Genomic DNA, 20,627 nt, shown 5'->3' with positions numbered 1-20,627 from the left:
GCCGTTCATGGAGCTCGGGAAACTTCACATGACATGGGAGGTATGAAAAATTCATCGAGATGTATAAGTAGAAGGGAGGAGTTTTGTATCTAGTTTATTCAGTAAGGAGCTAGTTAAATTTTAAATGACTGTCTAGCTGTTCTTCATGTCAGGATTGGGCCTCAGCATCTCCACAGTGGTGAGTTTTGCTTTAGCTATGTTTAGAACCCGAACTGTTCAGCTCTAAAGCCTTCATCGTAAGCCACCAGCAGAAAGCCACACTCATTCTTTTTTATTATTGGCCGTTGGGATCGATTGATTTGGTTTCTGCCGCTCTGATAGTGCACCATCTCGCTGCTGGACATTTTCCTCTCCGGTGGGCACTGCTCATCCACTCTGGGATGACTGCTGTCAGCTCGTTTGTCCCCACGCAGGGTTAAGGCAGTTTAGTAAGACGGAGAAGCATTGTGGTGTTGCGACACCAACATGCTGATGCAGGCTCAGCTCTGCGCCAGCTGGTCAGACTGTTCGACTCTCCAGGCCTGGCCGAATTAGAGACGAAGCAGAAGCCAAATGCTTAGCTATAAATCCAGACAGAACAGCAGAGAGACGGGGAGGCAGGAGGTAGCTCCTAAATCAATGGCATTTCAAATTACAGTAACTTCAAACATAAATTAGGTAAGGATATGGCTTATAATTCTCAGCAGAATTTAATATCAAGTTCACACCAATGTTCCCACCGATTTGGGAAATTTATGAACAGGAAACTCTGCTACATGAATATCAAGGTTTGATATGAAGTTGAGAGACAAAGTTAGAAAGCTCCCATTCGTTAACTATGAAACTCATGAATGCCTGTAATTAATAATATGCAATATAATCCACTAGAAATTTGATATAGAATATATTTCCAAATGCCATTGCTTCCATAACCTACATATGCACAAGAAATTTAATAACAATCATTTTATTTAATGTAACATTGTGTATTATGAATTTTCAACTAGTAAGTTCATCTAAACCTGTGCAATTATGGTAGTTTTTATTTTTACAGCTGTATTTTAAGTTTCCGTAAAGTGAGCACATTGGCAGTGTTATTATTAATGTCACTTACATTAATATGATAATGAAACGTGCTAAAATACTTAAGTCCCCAGTCCCTGAATTTGTCAGCAAAATTTCAGAACATTTATTCTCTGGACAATTTTAATGTACCATTGGACCTTTTTTTTTAGCTATTGAGACAGTGCCACCCTGTCTAGACCTATCGTGGATATTATTTGATCACACTGTTGGTTCAAACTGTCAACTTGACACAACACGGACTCACACTTCAGAGATCACTCGAGTCAGACAAGGTTATGAGCATGTCTGTGCAGAACTGTCTCCATTGTTGATTGCTACAGGAGGGTTTGGCCCACTGAAGGCAGCCCCATTGTAGAGCAGGTGGTTCTGAACTGTGTAAGAAAACTAGCGAATTGCGGGCCAGCCTGAGGACCAGTGAGCACATTTCTTCAGTTTCTGCTCAAGTTCCTGTTTGAGACCACGCCCTGACTTTCCTCACCTGGATGCGAGGACGAAAGTAAAGGCTTTCCTCCTGTAAGTTGCTTTTGGTCCGTCTTAGATGTGCTCAGATTTCTCCAGTATAGTTGCAAATGGAAGACTGCATAACCTTTGAGTAGACCACCCGGTCTTTCAGATGGCGGTCTCCTGCCCAAGCTCAGCATCTAAATCCCTTCACTTCATAAAACACGGATGGCATCAGACCAGCAGTTAAAAGGAGGTGGGCACTGGGTCTCAGAATAGAATGGAGATAGAAAAAAAGGGAGGGGAGGTCCATGGAGTCAGCTGACGTCGCCAATGACGTCACCAGTGGAGTCAACTGACGTCACCAATGGAGTCAGCTGAAATCAGGCTTCTCGCCATCCCTCCGTCCCTCTACGCCATCCTAGTATCTCCAACTAACCTAACATGCAAGGATTAAATTCCCCTTTGGATGTGGTACTCAGATTGCCTCCGTGCTTCTTTCTCCACGTCCTGTCCCTTCATCCTAGGCCTGAAAGGAGAGGATGAAAAGGCAAACAGGAGAATAAACTGGCCAAGAATAATGGAGTCTGTTCCTTTGAAATGGGGTGCATTGTCACTCAGTCTTATCCACATCAATTGCTGGGTCAGGAGGCTTAAAAAAATGACAGAATTGGTGTAAATGCTTCTGTCTCATAATACTTGATTTAACTTGATTTTAGACATGATTTTAGCACACCCAGCTGCAAATGTAACCGAGCTGAGATAACGATTCAGCAATAAATGTTGGTATTTAGCTTTTGGGGTTTTACTGCTGTTTGAAATAAAGGCCTTCTCTCCTGCAACTTGACCTTTAAACAATTAGCATTGACTTTCTCCAATCAATTAAACTCATATTATGGTACTTAAAGTTAGGAGATAGTTACTTGTAGCAGACAATCCTTTTATTGATGTTGCTTTTTGTCTTTTAGAATCGCAATCCCTACCTTTTTCCAGACTGTTTCTTCAAAAAAGATACATAAAAATAAAAAGTAGACATGAGTTTTGCCGGGAGTCTCTGCCTCAGGCCCTGGTTTCTTAGCCACAGAATCCCAACAGTGTCAAGAGAGAGAAAATATCCCAGCTGTAAAATCATTTCCCAGAATTTACCAGGAGAGAAGAGGTCATGGGGCATGGAACTAGCTAATAGACAGATGTCATTAGCAGGTCTTCTGGGAAAAGTCTCATGAATAGAATCAGCTCAGTTGGGCATCCAGGATTTACCTTTGGGCTTTCATCTTTCTTCCTTCTCCAGCTGAGAACATATTACCAATGCCTGGAGACAGGCTCACCAACTCTGATGAAGGTTAAAACCCATGTATTGTGTGATGTTTTACTCTTTTGGCTTTTTGGGGGGCCCACCACCCAGATCCCAGATAAATCACACACAAAGGCTTATTCTTTCTTATAAATGCTTGACCTTACCTTGGCTTGTTTCTTGCCAGCTTTTCTTAAATTATACCAACTGCCTTTTGCCTCTGGGCTTTTTCCTTTCCTTACTTCTGTATATCTACTTTCACTCTTACTCTGGGTGGCTGTATAGCTGGCTGGCTCCTGATGTCCTCCTGTCCTTGTTCTCTCGCTCCTCGTTCACCTCCTCATTTCTCTTTTTATCCTCTCTGCCTGTCAGCCCTGCCTATCCTTGCTCCCGCCTCGCTATTGGCCATTCAGTCCTTCATTAAACCATCAGGTGTTTTAGACAGGCAAAGAATCACAACTTCACAGAGTTAAACAAAGGCAGCATAAACAAAAACAACATATCCTAAAGTAATGTCCGCAATGCCCATGCTTTAAACTTGCCCAACATAAAACTGTAACATTCTGAAGTGCCTTAAGAACTTATTTCTAGTTTGATGAGGACAATCAAACAGTAAGAATCTCTCACTAGCTGAAGCTATTCTTTACATAATTATCAGGAAAAGTTTATCTGGTTATTTGTGAAGTTAATTTTCTTTTTCATTACTGGGCTTTAGCTCAGAGCCTCATGTAGGCAAGACAAGTGCTTACTACCAGTGAGCTATATCACCAACCCTCCATTGAAGCTGTGCTTTAGGAAGTACCAAGAGTGTCAACTAAAGTCAGTCTTTCCAGTGCTGTCTTCAGAGACAATGAGTGAAGAAGGAAAAAGGTCACTGTCTTGTACTTACACCATTTTGCAAAGTATTGTCTTCAATTCAGAAATCAGTTCTGAAATTAATTCTAAAAGTTGTGCTTCAAAGTGACTGGACCATTTGGGAGATTTGAATTAAAGCCACAATGAAATATCACCTCATTTTTGGTGAGGATACAGAAAAATTGGAACCCGTGTACACTCACCCTTCTGGTGACAATGTGAAACAATTCAACCACTAAAGAAAACAGTATGGCAATTCCTCGAGGAACTAATCATAGAATGATGGAAAATCCAGCAATCCCACTGCAAGGTGGAGATCCGAAACACTTTGAAGGCAGAATCTTGAAGAGATATTCCTATACTCAAATCCAGACCAGGGTTATCAAGTACTAAACTGTGGAAGAAACTCAAGCTTTCACAGAAGAATGAATCAACAAAGTGCAACAGTACGATAGCAGAGGATTGTTCAGCCCTGAAGATGAAGGGAATCCGAAACATGCTAGAACATGCTAAAATAAACCAGTCAAAAATATTGCATGATTTTATTCATGTCATGATCTACAGGTGTCAAATTAACAGAAGCAGAAAGTAGAGTGAGAGGTTGAGGGAAGGATAATGAACGTTTCAGCATGAGAAGCTCTTGATAGCAGCTGCGTGACAGTGTGCAGGCACTCAATACTGTAAAATCTATGTTCTTAAAAGTGGTTAAAATGACCAATATTACCTTACATGTTGTTTGCCATCAATATCAACACTTTGGTTTCAGTAGTTATGTGTGTAAGCATAGAAGGTAGTTGTCTAACACCAAGTTTCAGGTTCTCATATCAACAAAATGACTATGGCTCATATCCACGGCTTGCTGTTTTAAAGCCACTGCAGGGAGCGGAATGCGCAAGCCTGCACACAAGCTGTCAGGAATGCCAAGTAAGAGGTTTGGTAGCTCAGTAGTAAAATACAGGCTTGGGAGACACAGAGCTCTGGATTCAATACCTGGGGTTCAGAAACAAACAAAAAGTTGGAGTTAGACATTTGCAACTTATTTTAAATAAAATGTGGGAAATCATAAAATTGGACTTGCTAATCCTTAAATTAAAAACTCTAAACCATTATTCATTTGCTTATGATTTTGACATAATCTTGCCTAGAGAGGAGATATGACAAATTCTTTAAGTTTATGAATCCTTCCCAACTGGAATAAAGTCTAAGAATGCTTTGTATATTTAAAATATTCCAATTAAAACATAAGAATAGGGTCTACTTTACAACAAAGGATATCTAAAAAACAAAACAGAGCATTTTAAAACTTCATTTAAACTTTGAGACTTCATTTAGGTTCAGAAGATTAAGATTCTTATTATCTAACTTTATTCTCACCCAGCACCATTATAATCACGGAATGCACGAAGCCCACTCTGCACCTTAAGAGGAATTCATGATGATTTATTCCATGAAACACGTTTCTTATTATAAAGAACTCATTAATCACTTCTTCCACATATAATGAAAACTGCTATCATGAATTTTTCATTCATAGTACCCTGAAGTGACTAACTTTGAATTGCATTTTTCTAAAAAAAGAAAATGCTCAAGTATAATTATGCCTCGAAGTGTGCGCAGTTCATGGCCAACCTGTACCAAGGGGCTATTGATTCTTACAACCTATTGATCAAATTTTATAATTTACACATTTTAGAATCCCTGGCTATTTTACTGACCTAAAATGCTTTGTGGTTCTTCTCCTACCCCACAGGTAATTACATAGAGAAGGAACCTTGAAGGTCACCCAAGGCTCTTCCTCTTCTCTCTGAAATTGAACCTGTGGTGACTGCGGTGAGGAAGTCTTCTAAATCACTTCCGTTGCTGAGAAAACACCATACGAAATAAGATGTGTAGTTGTATAAATGAATGGTCAATAGTAAGTGAATTCCATCTTCTCCAAAGAATGAAGCAGCAAGCCCGCATCTCCGAATTCAACAGGAATCCATGCTGACAGGTTTTATTAGTGTCCTTTAATGAAATTCTGCATGTGACTTACACCGCAAGTCGGGTTTTCCGAGCAGCGATTGGCATTGTCTGAGATGTGCTGGCATGCAAGGCTCTTCCTGTCAACACTTCATTGCCTTCTAACCCACAATTTCACCCAAAAATGAAGAACTAAAGCAAATACACATCAAAGATGCACAATATACCTTTTCTCTAGGTCTATGGCTAGAATTGTAGTTCACTGGCCTTGGCTTTCTGTCTACCTACCCAGGACTACAAGGTCCTACCAAGGTCTTTTCAGTACTGACTGACCCTCAACATAAGTTGTGCCAGAAAGGAGCGAGGCGTGAATTCTTGGAGAAAGATACTGTATGCAGCTCGGGAAATATGAACAGACTGTGTTCAGACCCTAAAGTGAAAATCCAACGATGACATCCAACTGCTGAAGAGGTCTGCGGAGGCTACAGAATGAAGAGGTCACAGGAAGAAAAATCAGCAAGAAGAATCCACTCTGGAAGTGAGACTTACCTGGGCATTAATCAGAACTAGGCCTTCTAAGGAAAACTAAACACAAGGATAAAAGGAACGCTCTCATCTGTGTCTGTCTGTCTGTCTGTCTGTCTGTCTGTCTCTCTCTCTCTCTGTCTCTCTGGGGGGGGGGCGGAGACAGAGAGAGACAGAGAGAGTCAGCATCTGGAACAGGTGAGGTATACCCATAGAGGGTGTACGCGGATGGAGAGCAAGGGCTCCGTGCTTCCCTCTTCTTTCATGTCACGCCTATTCTTTAGCGGTGTTTTTCTGATCAGCAGTAATCTTTTGAAGCAGCACCGCTTAATCTTGTAGTACACAGGAATCACCTGGGCCTTCCAAGGGGCTGCGAGTAAGGAACACACTTTTGTATCCAGCTCGGAAAGCGACTTGGCAGGACTGAGATGCGGGTTCTGATACCCACAGGAGACCTCGGTCTGAATGCTAAGTATGAAGCTAGGTCTAGCCAGCAAGCAGGGAAAGCCTGACATCCACTGGCCTACCACAGCTCTCCAACATTGCACACTAATAGGCACGTCTAAGTGCCTAGGGCCTTAGACGTTATTTTGGAGACCTTATCTCACTCCCACGCACCCCCAGGGTGATCCTAACTGGGAAGGTTGCCCTCAATACCTCCACCCTTACGAGGTGTATCAGCCCAGGGGTCCTTGACTAGCTGGACTGGGGCAGCTCCGGCTGGCTGGGCGGATTGTTCTGGGCGGACGGGCATCGCGCCCAGTGTCCCAGGCCTTCAATCCCAGAACCCCGAGACCCCTCTGGGGACCCTTCCGAGCTTCGGCATCGGCCCACGGGGTCTCCCCGCGCCGAGCCCCCTGGGCCTCGCCGGCCACGCATGCGCACGGTGGTGACCGGCCAAGTAACGGACTGCGGCTCCCCCCACCGGAAGTGGGGCGCGGCGCACCAGGAGCCGCGGATTGTAGCGTGGCAGCTCGCGCTTCCCTGGGCGCGCCATGGCGCGGGCCAGAGTCTCAGAGGGGCTGTTCCTGCGCTCCGTCGCGTTGTGGCTCGCCCTCCTCGGCGCCAGCCCGGCGGCCGCGTCCAAGGCGGTCACCGCACACTTGACTGCCAAGTGGCCTGAGACCCCGCTGCTGCTGGAGGCCAGGTGGGTGCCCTGGGGCCTGGGCCCAGCCGAGCGCCGAAACCGGGGAATGGCGACGAGCGGAGGGACCCTAGCACCTCCATAGACATCCCCCTTCGGCAAGGGACTATACCGATTCCGCGTCCCCGGGACCAGGGTGCCCCCAAATTTGGGGTCCACTCAGGCCCCGAGGTCACTAGGATGTGTCTTCCCCTCCCGCCCGTGCGTCCCCTTTTATCTACTGTCCTCCGGGGTTGCGCGTCCACTCTGCACCGGTGCCTCAGTCCCCGCAGGTCTAAAGTCCTCCGGGACTGCGCGCCCCCACTGTCCCGGCGGCTCGCACTGAGTCCCCGCAGATTCAGCGTCTCCTTTGACCCTAGGACCCCCCTCGAACCTAGTGTACCCTCAGATCCGACGTCCCTCGGCATCTTTGGTCAGGTGGCTTCTTGCTCCCTCCCTAGGTGTCCCCAGGCACCTGGAGCATCACTGATCAGGGCAGTCACCTCTGCCACTCACTTGCCCCACCCGCTCGTGATTTTTAAAACTTTTCTGTCTCCACTCGTGTCCCTGCGTGTCCTACCGACGTGGAAGAAGGAAGGCACAGTTTAATGCAAGCTCTCTGCAAAGTTCTGGTTAGCAGATTGTGTTTGAAGCTCCTAGTTTTCTCCTTAAACTTTTGACTCGTCTCATTCCCAAGTTTGCGGTGGGGTGGTGAGGCAGCTTTTCAGCGATAACCCCCCACCACCACACACACTCACATCATCCAAGGGGATTTGTTACTCATTCTGTGTAGTTACCTAGCAGAAAGCAGACATCTTTACTGGATTTTACACTTTCAAATTCCTGTGAACAGAAGCAGAAATGCTGCCTCTTGTGGCTTGCGGTGGCAAACCTTTGTAATCCATGCAGAGCAGAAGGGTTATAAATTCATGAGTGTGTGGCCAGCCTGAGGCTATAAAAGGGAAACTATCTCAGTTTTTTTTCCTTTGTATTGGGCATAAAGTTTTGTAACTGTTGAAGTGTTTATAAAGCAGCATCCCATGGTTCTAAAAACGAAACCCCATCACACTGTATTACCTTCTATTTAGCTGCTTAGCAACAATTTTTATTGAATAAATTATTAAAGCTTCCTCTAGTCCATAGTGTCTCCTAGCAGTACCTGGGCTTGGTCGCACACTTAGTTCCCAGCCGCCAAATTTCTTTTTTTGAACTGTTAGTTGCATCATCTGCTTTTTTATTTTTTGCAAATTTCAGATAGAATGTTCCTTAAAGCCCTTCACAGGGTAGTCTGGGTCAAATTTGCCACCCTTGGTTCTTGTGTTGAATGAGATTCCTACAAATGTATGTCCACATCCTAACCACACCCCCCAAAATATGTAAATGACACTTTGTTTAGGTCAAAAGTCTTTGCAAGTCTAAGTGAGAATAGTGGGGCATTTTTAATTATTTTGGTGGGCCCCAAGTCCAATGTCAGAAGACACAGATAAAAATACTTCAGGAGAAGGCCATGCAAAGACTGAGTTGTTGATTGGGTTAAACAGCCTCAATTCACAGAGCAGCTCGAGCCACTAAACTCCCAGAGGCAAGGAGTCTATTCAGAGCCTTCCAAAGCAGGGCTACCCTGCCAGGAGCTTGATATAGGACTTCTGGCCTCTAGAGTCATGAGAGAGTAAGTCTGTAGTGTTTGAACCCACTTTGTTTTTGGCAGTTTATTATAAGAGTAATAAAAAAATAGTTTGGTACCAAAAAAAAAAAATGGGATCTCAATGCAACAAGAACCCCAAACTGTTAAGAAGGAGCTGTGGAGCTGGGTTAGGAGAATTTTGAGAAATGTAGAAAAGGACCATACAATCTTGAAGAGACTCCCCAAATAATAGTGGTGATTCTGATGAGGACTCAAGGGTGTGGTAGAACCAGATGCTGTTACTTTAGAGAATAATAATCTTGAACAAGATATTGATAAAATATGAATATTAAAAGTAGTTCTGGAAAGGGTTCAAAAGGAATGCATTATTGAAAGCAAGAAAAACGATGAGTCTAGTCATATACTGACAGCACTGGGTAATTTAGGTTCAACTGCTTGTGAACACCACCTCGGAAGCAATAAACTTGGGCAGAAATCAAACTTACCTGAGAAAACTTTCAAGCCGTAGTCAAGATGTTACCTCATTGCTCTTTGCTAGGCATGTTGCAGAACAAGGAGAGAAACACTTTGCTGTCTGGAATTTTGCAGCCTGTTTGTATTGGAAAGGAAGTGAAAATCAGGAACTGAATTGTTCTAGAGAGATGGCCAAGGGTCAGGCTGACAGCTGAGTTAACTGTTGGCTGAGTAGAGGCAGGTGATCCCTGGACCTGTTCGTTCATTTCAAGTGAAACTGATATAGAAAGATGGCAACTCTAGATCCACCCAAGTTCCTAGAGCAGTCCTGTGCTCAGAGAAGCAAGAATAATCAAGTCCTGTCTTACTAACAGGTCATACTTTTACCTATGACTACACAGTGCATGTTGAGCATCCCAAATCCTGAATTCTAAATGGTCTAAACCCTCAAATTGATGTCAACATTACTCTGATGTGGAAAATTCTACACCTGACCTTATGGGACAGAATCAAAATGCAAGTGAATTAAAAAATATTGTATGACATTATCTTCAAGTTATGTGTATATAAAACAAATGAATTACAAAATTAGACTTTCGTCTCTTCCCCAAAGTAAGAATTTTGCATAGGCAAATATTCCAAAACCTAGACAATGACCTGCTTATAGCCTCAGGTATACTCAAGGTGTGCCTCGCTTTACACCTTGTCAAGGTCACTGAGCCCCAGATGCTGGTCTTTATCTAAAATTCTGTGCTATCCCAGGTTTGTGTCATATCCTAGTGAGTATTGCTTCAACTTTTAAATCTTGTTTTTTATTTTTAACTCATCAAGATGGACATTTTAAGGTGGTTTGTGTGCTCTTCTATGCTAGACTAAATAATACTTCATTATCTCCGAAAGGTCTTAAAAGACCTTGACCTTTTTTCTTAAAAAGTTGGAGATTATTTGGACTTTAAGCCCAAAGACCTTGTACAGTATAACAATTTCCTGTTCATTTTTGTATTAGGATTTTTGTTTTAAGTAATATTATCTATGTAAATAGACAGTTAAATTTACTATTTTGGCTTTTGAACTACTTGGTTTTTATTTCTATATATGCTATCCTTTGATAATTTCACATGTCTGAAAAATGAATTTTGATTGTATCTACCCCCTGTTGCTCCCCTAAATTCTCCTGGAGTCCCCACCCATGTCCTCTCCTCTGAGGAAACATAGAGCACTTGTAAGAATTACATGCCACTGACATGTGCATGTGTGTCCGCCATCCCCCTGAGCTTGGGCAGCCTCCCAGGAGCCATGCCCTTGAATGCAACTGGCTCTCCCCACTGCTGAAGCCACCAGTTACCTGCCAATAGCTTCTCAGCTTGGGCTGGGGCCTGTGAGTCCCGTTTCTGTCCATGTTGGAAAGTGAACCAGCTTGATGTTGTAGAGGTTTTATACAGGCAGAGGCAGCCACAGCGACTGTGAGTTTGAGTTCAGAGGTCTTGTGTCCAGAAGTCAGTTTCGCAGCAGGGCTCCTCTGCCTCTGGCTCTTCCTATTTTCCACCCATTTCAGTGTTCCCTGGATGTTTAGGGAAGCGGTAATGATATAGTCCATCAAGGATGAGCACCCGCAGACGCTCACTCTTTATACTCTGACCAGCGTTCAGTCATTGCATTAACTTCCCCTCACAGAGAAGCACAGCGCTGAACTGATGAGAATCAGTGTGAAGGAAATGTTAGAAGGCTGTTTGATACGGTGTCCATTTAGTAAAGCGGTGCTAGCTTCTCCCTAGGGCCTATAATAAGTTCTAAGTCCTCTGCAAGGTCTATAGTATCAGGCATGAGTTTCCTCCTCTGGAGTGGGCCTTAAATCCAGGCAGAAAATTGTTTATTAGCCCCCTAATGTTCACGCCACTGTTGAAACAATGGGCACACTTTTCCAGACTGCTTGTCATTGCATGTGCAGAGGTCACCTGTGGTTAAGGCTTTGATGAGTTTTCTCCCTAAACAGCCTGCAGTTTGATTTCTCCATGTCAATGGTCAAAGTCTTTTGTTTCTTCAGCAGTAAGGTCCTGTATATTACTTCTATGGAGTATTTATGGTACACATCTGCTGATGAACAATGGGTGATTTGTTCATTTATTTACCTTTAATGCTCTTATTTTTGTTATCTTAGGGGTATTTCATGAAGAGTGAAAAACAAATTACAAATTCTAAGTTGTCAATAAGGAAAAGCCAAAAGTAATACACAGTGTAGTCTTTTTAGCATAATTGTATATATATGCATATATAATTACCTCAGGAGAGAAGGTCAATTTATTTTCATATTATGTTACACAAATAGATCTCAGTAATTTAGCATTAGTTTTGGAGGTTTTGTAATAAAATGTTATTTTGTTCTACAGTGTAATTTATAGTATTTAAACTAATTTTGTTTTTATTTATTCATGGATCATTTTTTAACAGTGAGTTTATGGCAGAAGAAAGCAATGAACGGTTTTGGCAGTTTGTGGAGACAGTGAGAGAATTAGCAGTTTATAAACAAACAGGTAAGTGATGTGCACATTTTAGCATATAAAATTTATACTTACATGCATGCATTAGATATATTTTAAGTGGTAATAGTTAAATATAAGTGCAAATTGCATTAGTAATTCTGGATGTTAAATTTGAAGGTTGGGTTTGTAGTTCTGTTGGTAGAGTTGGCGCATAGCAGGCATGGATCACCAGCATTGCCAAAGAAGCAGCCTTGATGGTGCGCTCTTGCTAGCCCATCATTTATGGTGCAGAGGGATGAGAAAGTCAAGGCCATTCTGTAATAAACTGGGTCAGATGTCAACCTGGGCTGCATAAGACCTTGTCTCAAAGAAAGAAAAACCCTCTCTAAAGCTGATTAGATGATTTAATGGAAGCTGTGCTGCCTGTCGTTCCATCAGCTTGACCCAGCTAGAGTCGTTTGTACAGAGGGAACCTTAACTGAAAAAAAAAGTCCCAACTCAGATTAACCTGTGGGTGAGCCTGTGATGCATTTTCTCAGTAAGTGCCCAGCCCATTCTGGGTTGTTCCAGCCTCAGACAGGTTATCCTGGGGTGTAAATGAAAGCAAGCTGGTTCTGGGCATGGTGGATGAGGCCAGACTAGTTGACATAGAAAATTCAAGTCAACCAAGGCTACATAAGTGAGACCCTGTCTCAAAAAGGGGAAGAAGGAAGGGAGGGAAAAGGGGGAGAAATGAAAGGAAGGAGGGAGGAAGCAGGAGGGGGAGGAAAAGAAAAAAAGGAAGAACAAAAGAAAAGAGAAAGAAAGAAAGGAGTAAAGGAGGTAAAGAAGAAAGGAAGGAAGGGAAGAAGGAAAGAAGGATGGAAGAAAGAAGAAAGAGAAAGAAAAGAAAGAGCAAGCAAGCAAGCAAAGCATCTCAGTCTTATGGATACATGTATCTGTGGGTGGTCAGAAAGATGACTTTTCATTTGGCTGTATAATTTTAATATATAGGATATATATTAGGATGTGCTTCAAACTAGATCTCTCTGTCCCATGAGGACTGTAGACACTTAAAGTTTGCCTTGTTCTTTTGTTCAGACTAACTGCACACAATCATCTCACTTTCACCTCAGAGTAAGTTCACACCAGACCAAAGGCTTTTTGTAAACAGATCATAAGTTTAAAACCTTAGAGCTATGCACAAGGTCAGCTGCAGACGTCCAACCAAGGTTACTAAGAAAAGCATACCAATTCTTTGCTTGCCAGTCTGCTTACAAGGAGACTATGTCTCAAAGCTTCTCTCACTGGGCTCTGTACCCCCACCTCTGGTCAGTCTCACTCCTATAACCTTTGATCCTTGTGCTGCCATGGTAAATGGCTTGGGTCCCTATGGTTTACACTAGGGATGTGCTTTTGACCAATGAGAGGTAAGTCTTGTAATTTCATCGTTTCAAGGCTCCTGTGAAGAAGAGCTTTGAGGCTAGAGGAGGAGGAGCTAGGAGAGGTCAGAGGACAGGAGAATGAGAACACAAGTAGAGCAATAGAGAGACTGACCCGGAAGGGCACGCGTGAGAAAGTTTGTTTGTTTGCCCTCAGGTAGCCAGAGGAGAAAGGCTTTTCTGCTTGTTGTAACCTGAACCCTGAAGAGAATCTTGGCACCGGACTGCCAAGACTTTCTTTAAGATCCCAAATAGATTTTAAGGGCAAGATTATTTTAACCAAATCATTCTTCTGATTTCTCAGGAAATACTGAAATGGACAAAATAATTATTTCTTTAGCAGTTTACCCAAACTTAAAATATGATAATTTGACATTAATTCAATTAGCACTATAGGTGGGATATGCCAGTATGCTGAATGTAAAATGCTAACATGTTTTTCTCTTTGTAGAATCAGATTATTCTTACTACAACCTAATCCTAAAGAAAGCAGGACAGTTTTTAGACAATATACACATCAACCTCTTGAAGTTTGCTTTCTCTCTAAGGGCATACTCCCCGACTATTCAGATGTGCCAACAGGTAAAAACACCCAAGAAATGCATAATGAGGGTAACTACCACGGTATATGTTGAACTATTTAAAGTGAATATCATTGACTCAATGTGTTCTACAAATGTATATTTCATTCCATAACCTGTTGATGATTTTATCACCATTGCTGTCATTGACTCTAATTGAAAAAAAAAAAAAGAAATATTGTTGATTTGGAGTAAGGAAAGCATGAAAATACAGTGCCAGGAAAATTACTTATACTAAAATTTTTATAGAATTTTTCAAAATCTTGCATGCACATGTCTTCTAGGATAAAGTTGATTTTATTAAATATTTCTTCAATTCTACTCACAGAAAATATTTTACATTAATTAGAACAGTAACTTGATAGTAAAAGATGAGTTGTGTTAGCTGAAGAACAGGATGTAAGATGGTGTTCTCATGACGAGCTACTGTGACAGCATTGCATTTGCCTTGCAGGTTGCTGCTGCTGAGCCCCCACCAGACGAATGTGGTGCATTTGTGGTTGTGCATGGGAAGCACACCTGCAAAATTCGTGAGATTAAGAAGCTGCTGAATAAGGCTGTGTCCAGGTAAAGCAATACAATAGAGAAGTGCTCAGTGCAGAAGAGAATTGGAGTAGAATTTTTTTCTTTTTTTTTGAGACAGGTTTTTCTCTGTAGTTTTTTGGTGCCTGTCCTGGAACTACCTCTTGTAGACCAGGCTGGCCTCGAACTCACAGAGATCCGCCTGCCTCTGCCTCCCAAGTGCTGGGATTAAAGGCCCGGCTGGAATAGAAATTTTAATACTCTAAGATATTCAAAGATATCTGCATGAAGCTTTTTATCTTTTGAAGCCCTTTTTTAAAGATTAAAAAAACCCATTTTGTAAGTAATCTTGAGGACACTAGGAATGTTTTTAACTAGAGATGTGTGAGAACGAATCTGCCACCCACCCCTCCTTCCTTGCTCACACCTTGCACATGTATCAAATGCTGTGCGTATGTCTGGATTTCTGTGTAAGGAAAACTTTACCAAAATAGTGGCCTAAAGCAGTAATTGCTTTCTAAGGAATCTGAGCATTTTTTTCACCTAGTCTTATTTTATCTGCTTTTTTTGTTACTGTATCCTAAATATTTAACTGGTCAGTGCCTCAGAAACTGAAAGGGTGAAGTAAATGATAGTAACTAACTTTACAGTAAAGGTATAATTTACTAGAAACTGTGACTAGCCAGGCCAGTGTCTGAAAATGAACTGTCAGAATCTGTATGCACAGGTGGTGCAGACAGATCTGCAGGCCTCCTCTCCCTCCTGAGCCTTCCCTAAGGATCTCATTCATAGTTCTTGGTGTTAAACACTGATTTTGATGGAGGTCTACATTACAGTCTTTTAAATATTTGGAAACTGTTTTCAGGGAATATGAACTATAGTGAAATTTTTGCTTTAATTAAATAAATTTTAATTGATTAAAATTATAATTAAAATTTTGTTATTTTATTGACAATGAACCTTAGTGGAAAGTAAAATATTTTTAATAGTTCATTTTGGATAAAACAAATTTCTTTTTTTTCTATTGATATTTTCCTATTTCTGTAGTTATGTGCATTATGAGTTCTTTGATAGAAGAAAGTATGAAATATCATGATACGCTGTTGACTCTCACTGCTTTTGAAAGTCTGTATTGTTTCCGTTTTAGACCCAGACCTTACCTATTTGAAAGAGATCATAAGTTTCCCACAGGCAATGAGAACTTACCAGTGATTATTCTCTATGCAGAAATTGGGACAAGAGAATTTGCTGAATTTCACAGAGTATTGTCTAAGAAATCTAAAAATGGTAAAATTCTGTATGTTCTCCGCCACTATATTAAGGTACATGCTTTGTGTTGTTACTGGTTTTTTGGTTTGTTTGTTTACCAATATTAGTAATTTGTGTCATGCTATTCTGTTCTGGCCCAGACTAAAGGTTTGTCAATTTTCTTCATTGCTTTGGGGTCTGATCTTCCTGCTTCAGCAGTGCGCGTTCTGCTCCAGTGTCTGTGGCTCCTGCTTTATCTTCATTAGAGCTTACTTCTCTGTGCACGCCTGTTTCTTTAGCCCGTAGGTTTCTGTATGTAGATCTTTTTCTTTGTTACTGCTATAAACATTTACATAGTTGTAAGAATTGGTCTAAGTTGATGTAAAGCATTTTAGAACATCATATTTTAGGGAGAAATGAGCAGAGCCTGAGCTGCCCCAGCCGTTTCCTCCGTGTCTCAGGGAGCAGCTGCGTACAGAGGCCATCACCATATATTACTAACGTGTGCTTTCCGTGCTCCTCACTATTCGTAACTTTAAAGATTTTATTCTTTGAGTTTAGTTAAACCAAAGCTATTTACTAGTAATGAGGAAATCTTGTTAAATAATCTTACATTTTTTGGTAAACTAGAATATAGATATTTTAATAGTCCACATGAAGATTAAAAATATATAGCAAAAGCATAGTTTCATTGAGTATATATGTTTTATAAATATTAATATGTTTCAGTCATTAATTCTTCATGTGCCTCTGTCAAGTACTATTTACAAGGCAGTAATGTAGTCACAGTGCCTTTTTCAGAAACCTACATTGTAGTGGCAGGAGGTGAATAACCAATAGAATATTATGTTAGATGATAATAAAGTGTTTCAGTAAAAACGTGAAGATAAAGGAGGATCAAAGATAGGACTGGAGTGGGCATTTCCTTTCTCTGCCAGAATAGATGTATATTCATCAATGGCAGTAACACACTGGGGTGTAATTCTATACTCGGTGGAGCAGACCAGAGATAAGAGCCACATTCAAAGAAATGGATGCAGAAGATAAAAGTACATATTTATCTTATTTATGTTCACCATGCTAATATGGCTGTCATAAGATGTGCATGTCTTTTGAGGATCTGTCTTAAATATTCTTCGGATAATATAACCAAAAATATACTTCTATAGGATCATAGTAACTATGAGGATACTTTGTACCATTAAATTATGGCCTTCTAGTTAATGAGTGACATCGTATACACTCACAGTACTATGATACAAATTTAATCATCAACGCATGTTTTTAATGAAAATAGACTTCTCATGCTTCCTTTTGAGCAGATGCCTTTTTTTGTGGGGAAAACATAGAAATAAGAAGATTTGTTTTAGCCCTCTTGGCCTATTAGCTCTTCAGTTCATAAATCCAAGCTACAAATGAGAAAGTAATACAAATACAAATTTAATAAACATTTTTCTTTTATTATCCAGGAGACAATAACTTTTTAGTACCTCTAATAGACATTGGTTATACGGAATTGCATTTCCTTTATGAACTCTGACAAGATATGTGGCCTTATGACTTCAATATTCTAAGCTACCAGCTACAGTTTTGTTTGGGGGTAACTATATGAAATTGAAAACTTTTTAGAACATTTTTAAATTTTCATATTAGTGTAATTATAAATAACTCACTTTCTATATGCTATATCTAACTGCAGTGTTCCTAAGATACTAGAAAATTAAATTTTAGTGTGAGCAACAGTTTTAAGAAGGTTATTCATACATATTACTATTTGGAAGTAAAACAGGCCAAGAGATAGGCACTCTGCTGATAAGCTTAATCTTAAGGCTAATAAAAATGTTAGGGAAGAACAATAGAGTAAAGGGGTGGTATACTCCTGGGGTTTCCTGTAGGCAGAGACTGCTTGTTCGTTCCCCGGCCACCCAGACCTGAAATAATCACACAGAAACTATATTAATTACAACACTGCTTGGCCAATCTCTTAAGCATATTGCAAGCTAGCTTTGATATCTTAAATTAATCCATTTCCATTATTTTGTATTTTACTGTGAGTTTCATGGTTTACTGGTAAGGTTCCCGGGTGTGTCTGTCTCCTTCGGAGGCTACATGGCTTCTCTCTGACTCTGCCTTCTTTCTCCCAGCATTCCATTTAGTTTCCCCACTTCATTCTGTTCTGCCCTGCCACAGGCCAAAGTAGCTTCTTTTTTAACCAATGATAATAAAACATATTCACAACATACAGAGGGGAGTCCCACATCAGTATCCTTCCCTCCAGTCCATCCATACACTTCCTTTCTCACATGTAGGAGCACCAAACTGTCCCTGTGTAGACTGCGGTTCAAAGACACATGGCTTCTTCTAAGAATTTAGTACACTTAGAGAAATTGAAACCAGTTTTCTAACCTATGGAACAGAAAGACAGATGATGATGGTCGCCACATGGCAGATGGAATTTCAGGATGGAGCAAGATTGAAACTTAGACATTTCCCTGAAAGTCATCTACATTGCCTCCTGCAGGGGAAGCATGACTTGTCTTGTTCACTGGAGGACTCTCCAGGGACATTTGGAATATTTTAGTCATTGGGATACTTGAAGAAGGATCTAAGCAGGGTTTCTAAGGCACTAAGCACTAAGTGTTTTATTGTCTGTCTGTCTGTCTGTCTGTCTGTCTGTCTCTGGTTTTTGTTATTTACTTTTGCTTACTCTCTGGCTGTCTGGGAGCCAGTGAGTCTTGGAGATGAAGGAAAGAAGTACACTTTGGGCACAGCTTTGCTGCACCGGAGCCTCTGTTAACTCACTGTAGCTATGACCAGAAAATACCTTTTTCATTAAAAAATACTAAAAAGTCATGACCAAGTTTTTAGTAAGGAAGATGTCATCAACAAGATTCTGGCTCTCTGGTACATATGTAGAGAGTCTGAGTGCCCCCACTAATAATAGTGCACGGTGGTTAAAGCCTTTTGTGTTGGGCAGGGCTGTAGCTGGGCGCTGGAGTACTGCCTCACCCATGCACAGCCCTGGGCTCAAGCCTCAGCGCCCAACCACACGCACACATGTGTGCCTCCAGTATCAGTGATTCGCTGTAGAACCCTAATATGACACGGTACTAAGTTTAATGAAAGACACCTAATTGTCTCCTGTTTTTCTAATGACTTGAACAGAAGCCAAGTTCACGGAAAATGCTCTTATCTGGCTATGGAGTGGAGCTAGCGATTAAAGATACAGAATACAAAGCGTTGGATGATATCCAAGTGAAAAGTAAGATTTCTAATGTTTAAATAAGGCTCCTTTGTGTTCTTTGAAAATGGTGTTCATGTAAACAGTGTATTTGGCCATACCCACTTCCTCCACCCTCTCCTCCAGTTCCGCCTACCCACCACTCCTCATACATGTTCCTCTTCCATCCAGTCACTGCTGTCCGTATGCACATGTGTGTAATGTTTTCCACTGGGTAAACCTGACAACTTACCAATTATCATCCCCCTCAGAGAAGAGTGACCCTCCCTCAGCAAGCCATGCTGGGATGTTTTGCTAGTTTCTTTTTGGGCGGGTGACTACATGCTTCAGTGTGCTCGTGTGTGTGACAGCCGTGTCACGTATGGAGGTCAGAATCTCATAATCATCCAGCTCATCTGTCCCTTCCTCCCCAGTAATGCATACTGAGCCTCACGGTGACACTGGCTGACATGGGAATTTCGTCTGTAGTGAGCACTCCGAGAGCATCCTAAAGAACAAAACCTTGATTAGAGTTTTGGGAATTCCATGGAGTAGGTTCTGATTATCCCCATCTCATCCTCCAGCTCTTCCCACTCACAGATGTGCTTTCTTAAGATATGCCCCATGTGTCCTTGGGTGCGTGGCCTGGGATGGGAGTGTCACCCATGTCACCCACTCACCAGTGGAGCACTCTCAAAGAAAAGTGACCCTCCCTTTCCCAGCAGCTCCTCTGAGCTGGGAGATGTGCAGTTCCTAGTCCGTCAGAGCCAGAGCTCTGTTTCCCTTTCTGGTCCATTTATGGTGGGCTTTTGTTGAAAAAGTTCTCCTCCCTTTATCAAAGTTGTCCATTTGACTTTCTCTTTTCCTACCAAGTGTGATATTTATCATTAGTGTCTTTTTCCAGCTATCTGTCCCATCAGAAATCATAATAGGCAGCAAAGTTTACCCAGTGATTGGATTCAGGCAGTATTTGGCCAATGTATGACTAAATCAGGGCACTCTGCATTTGTGCTGTAGCCCAGAGACCCCGGGCTTCAGCAGCGCGAGGAGGGAGCCTGCTGAGTCTTAGTCAATGGGGTGAAGAGCGAGCCATTACACTCTTCCCGTGTTTGACTTCCACACTATTTGGCAGAAGAAGGGAAATGAGTACAGCAAAGACCATTGTTCTTTGCGGCCATGACCGTGCTGTCTTTCTAAAGATCCTTGACTATCTTTAAGATTGCTTAAATTGTGCAAAATCTCACATTTGTTAGGGTATTGATCTCCCATCAGACCTGAAAGTGTAAGCCAGAATTTCTTGTGTGTCCTTTGTCTCAGTCATTTTGGTTTATAAAATAGAAAGTTGCTGTAAAGTAATTTATATGACATTCTTTGTGTTTATGAAATATTTAACCATCTAAGCCCCTTTTTAAAATAGAGCACATGTGTTATATTTATTATAATACAGGCACATTTGTTATATTTATTATAATATAGGTACATGCACATACATTAGCCTGGTGCGTGAGAGAAAAGCAATGCAAAACTAATAGAATTCGTTCTATTGGGGGTTCTGTGCTCTTTTCCCAGCCTACAAATACTGGTTTTTCCTTTCATGCAGCTGTGAGTGATACCACTGCAGAGGAGACTGACGCAGATGAAGTTCAAGGCTTTCTCTTTGGGAAGCTAAAGTGAGTCTGCACAGACATGAAATGTGTTTATGATGCACTTTACCTCTGAAAGTAGTTAATGTGGTATGTCATGCTGCCACATGTTCTTTATCTATATACTTACTGTCTTATGTCTTATGTCT

General features: G+C 41.5%; 1 protein-coding gene and 1 long non-coding RNA gene across 3 annotated transcripts in view; one reads left to right on the top strand and one right to left on the bottom strand.

The window, feature by feature from the left end:
• Positions 1–4,221: 4,221 nt before the first annotated feature.
• On the bottom strand, positions 4,222–6,993 carry LOC125392170 (uncharacterized). The gene is made up of 3 exons (XR_007229417.3): positions 6,800–6,993; positions 5,371–6,099; positions 4,222–4,645 (listed from the first exon to the last, which is right to left on the bottom strand). It is a non-coding gene; the product is annotated as an uncharacterized LOC125392170 (long non-coding RNA).
• A 107-nt stretch (positions 6,994–7,100) lies between these two features.
• Positions 7,101–20,627, top strand: part of Uggt2 (UDP-glucose glycoprotein glucosyltransferase 2) — a 111,140-nt gene continuing 97,613 nt past the window's right edge. Inside the window, exons 1-7 of one of the 2 annotated variants that reach the window (XM_048421942.3) lie at positions 7,101–7,289; positions 11,812–11,894; positions 13,716–13,846; positions 14,300–14,412; positions 15,515–15,689; positions 18,781–18,877; positions 20,436–20,505. In XM_048421942.3, the coding sequence (XP_048277899.3) occupies positions 7,138–7,289; positions 11,812–11,894; positions 13,716–13,846; positions 14,300–14,412; positions 15,515–15,689; positions 18,781–18,877; positions 20,436–20,505 (821 nt within the window). In that variant the 5' untranslated portion in view covers positions 7,101–7,137. Of the gene's footprint in view, positions 7,290–11,811; positions 11,895–13,715; positions 13,847–14,299; positions 14,413–15,514; positions 15,690–18,780; positions 18,878–20,435; positions 20,506–20,627 lie in introns of those variants that run through there. The other variant, XM_087912309.1, reaches the window with a different exon arrangement.

This window comes from Myodes glareolus, chromosome 12 (assembly GCF_982192425.1).
Source record: "Myodes glareolus chromosome 12, mMyoGla1.1, whole genome shotgun sequence".
Taxonomy (NCBI): domain Eukaryota; kingdom Metazoa; phylum Chordata; class Mammalia; order Rodentia; family Cricetidae; genus Myodes; species Myodes glareolus.
This window is presented reverse-complemented; position numbering and strand designations above follow the sequence as displayed.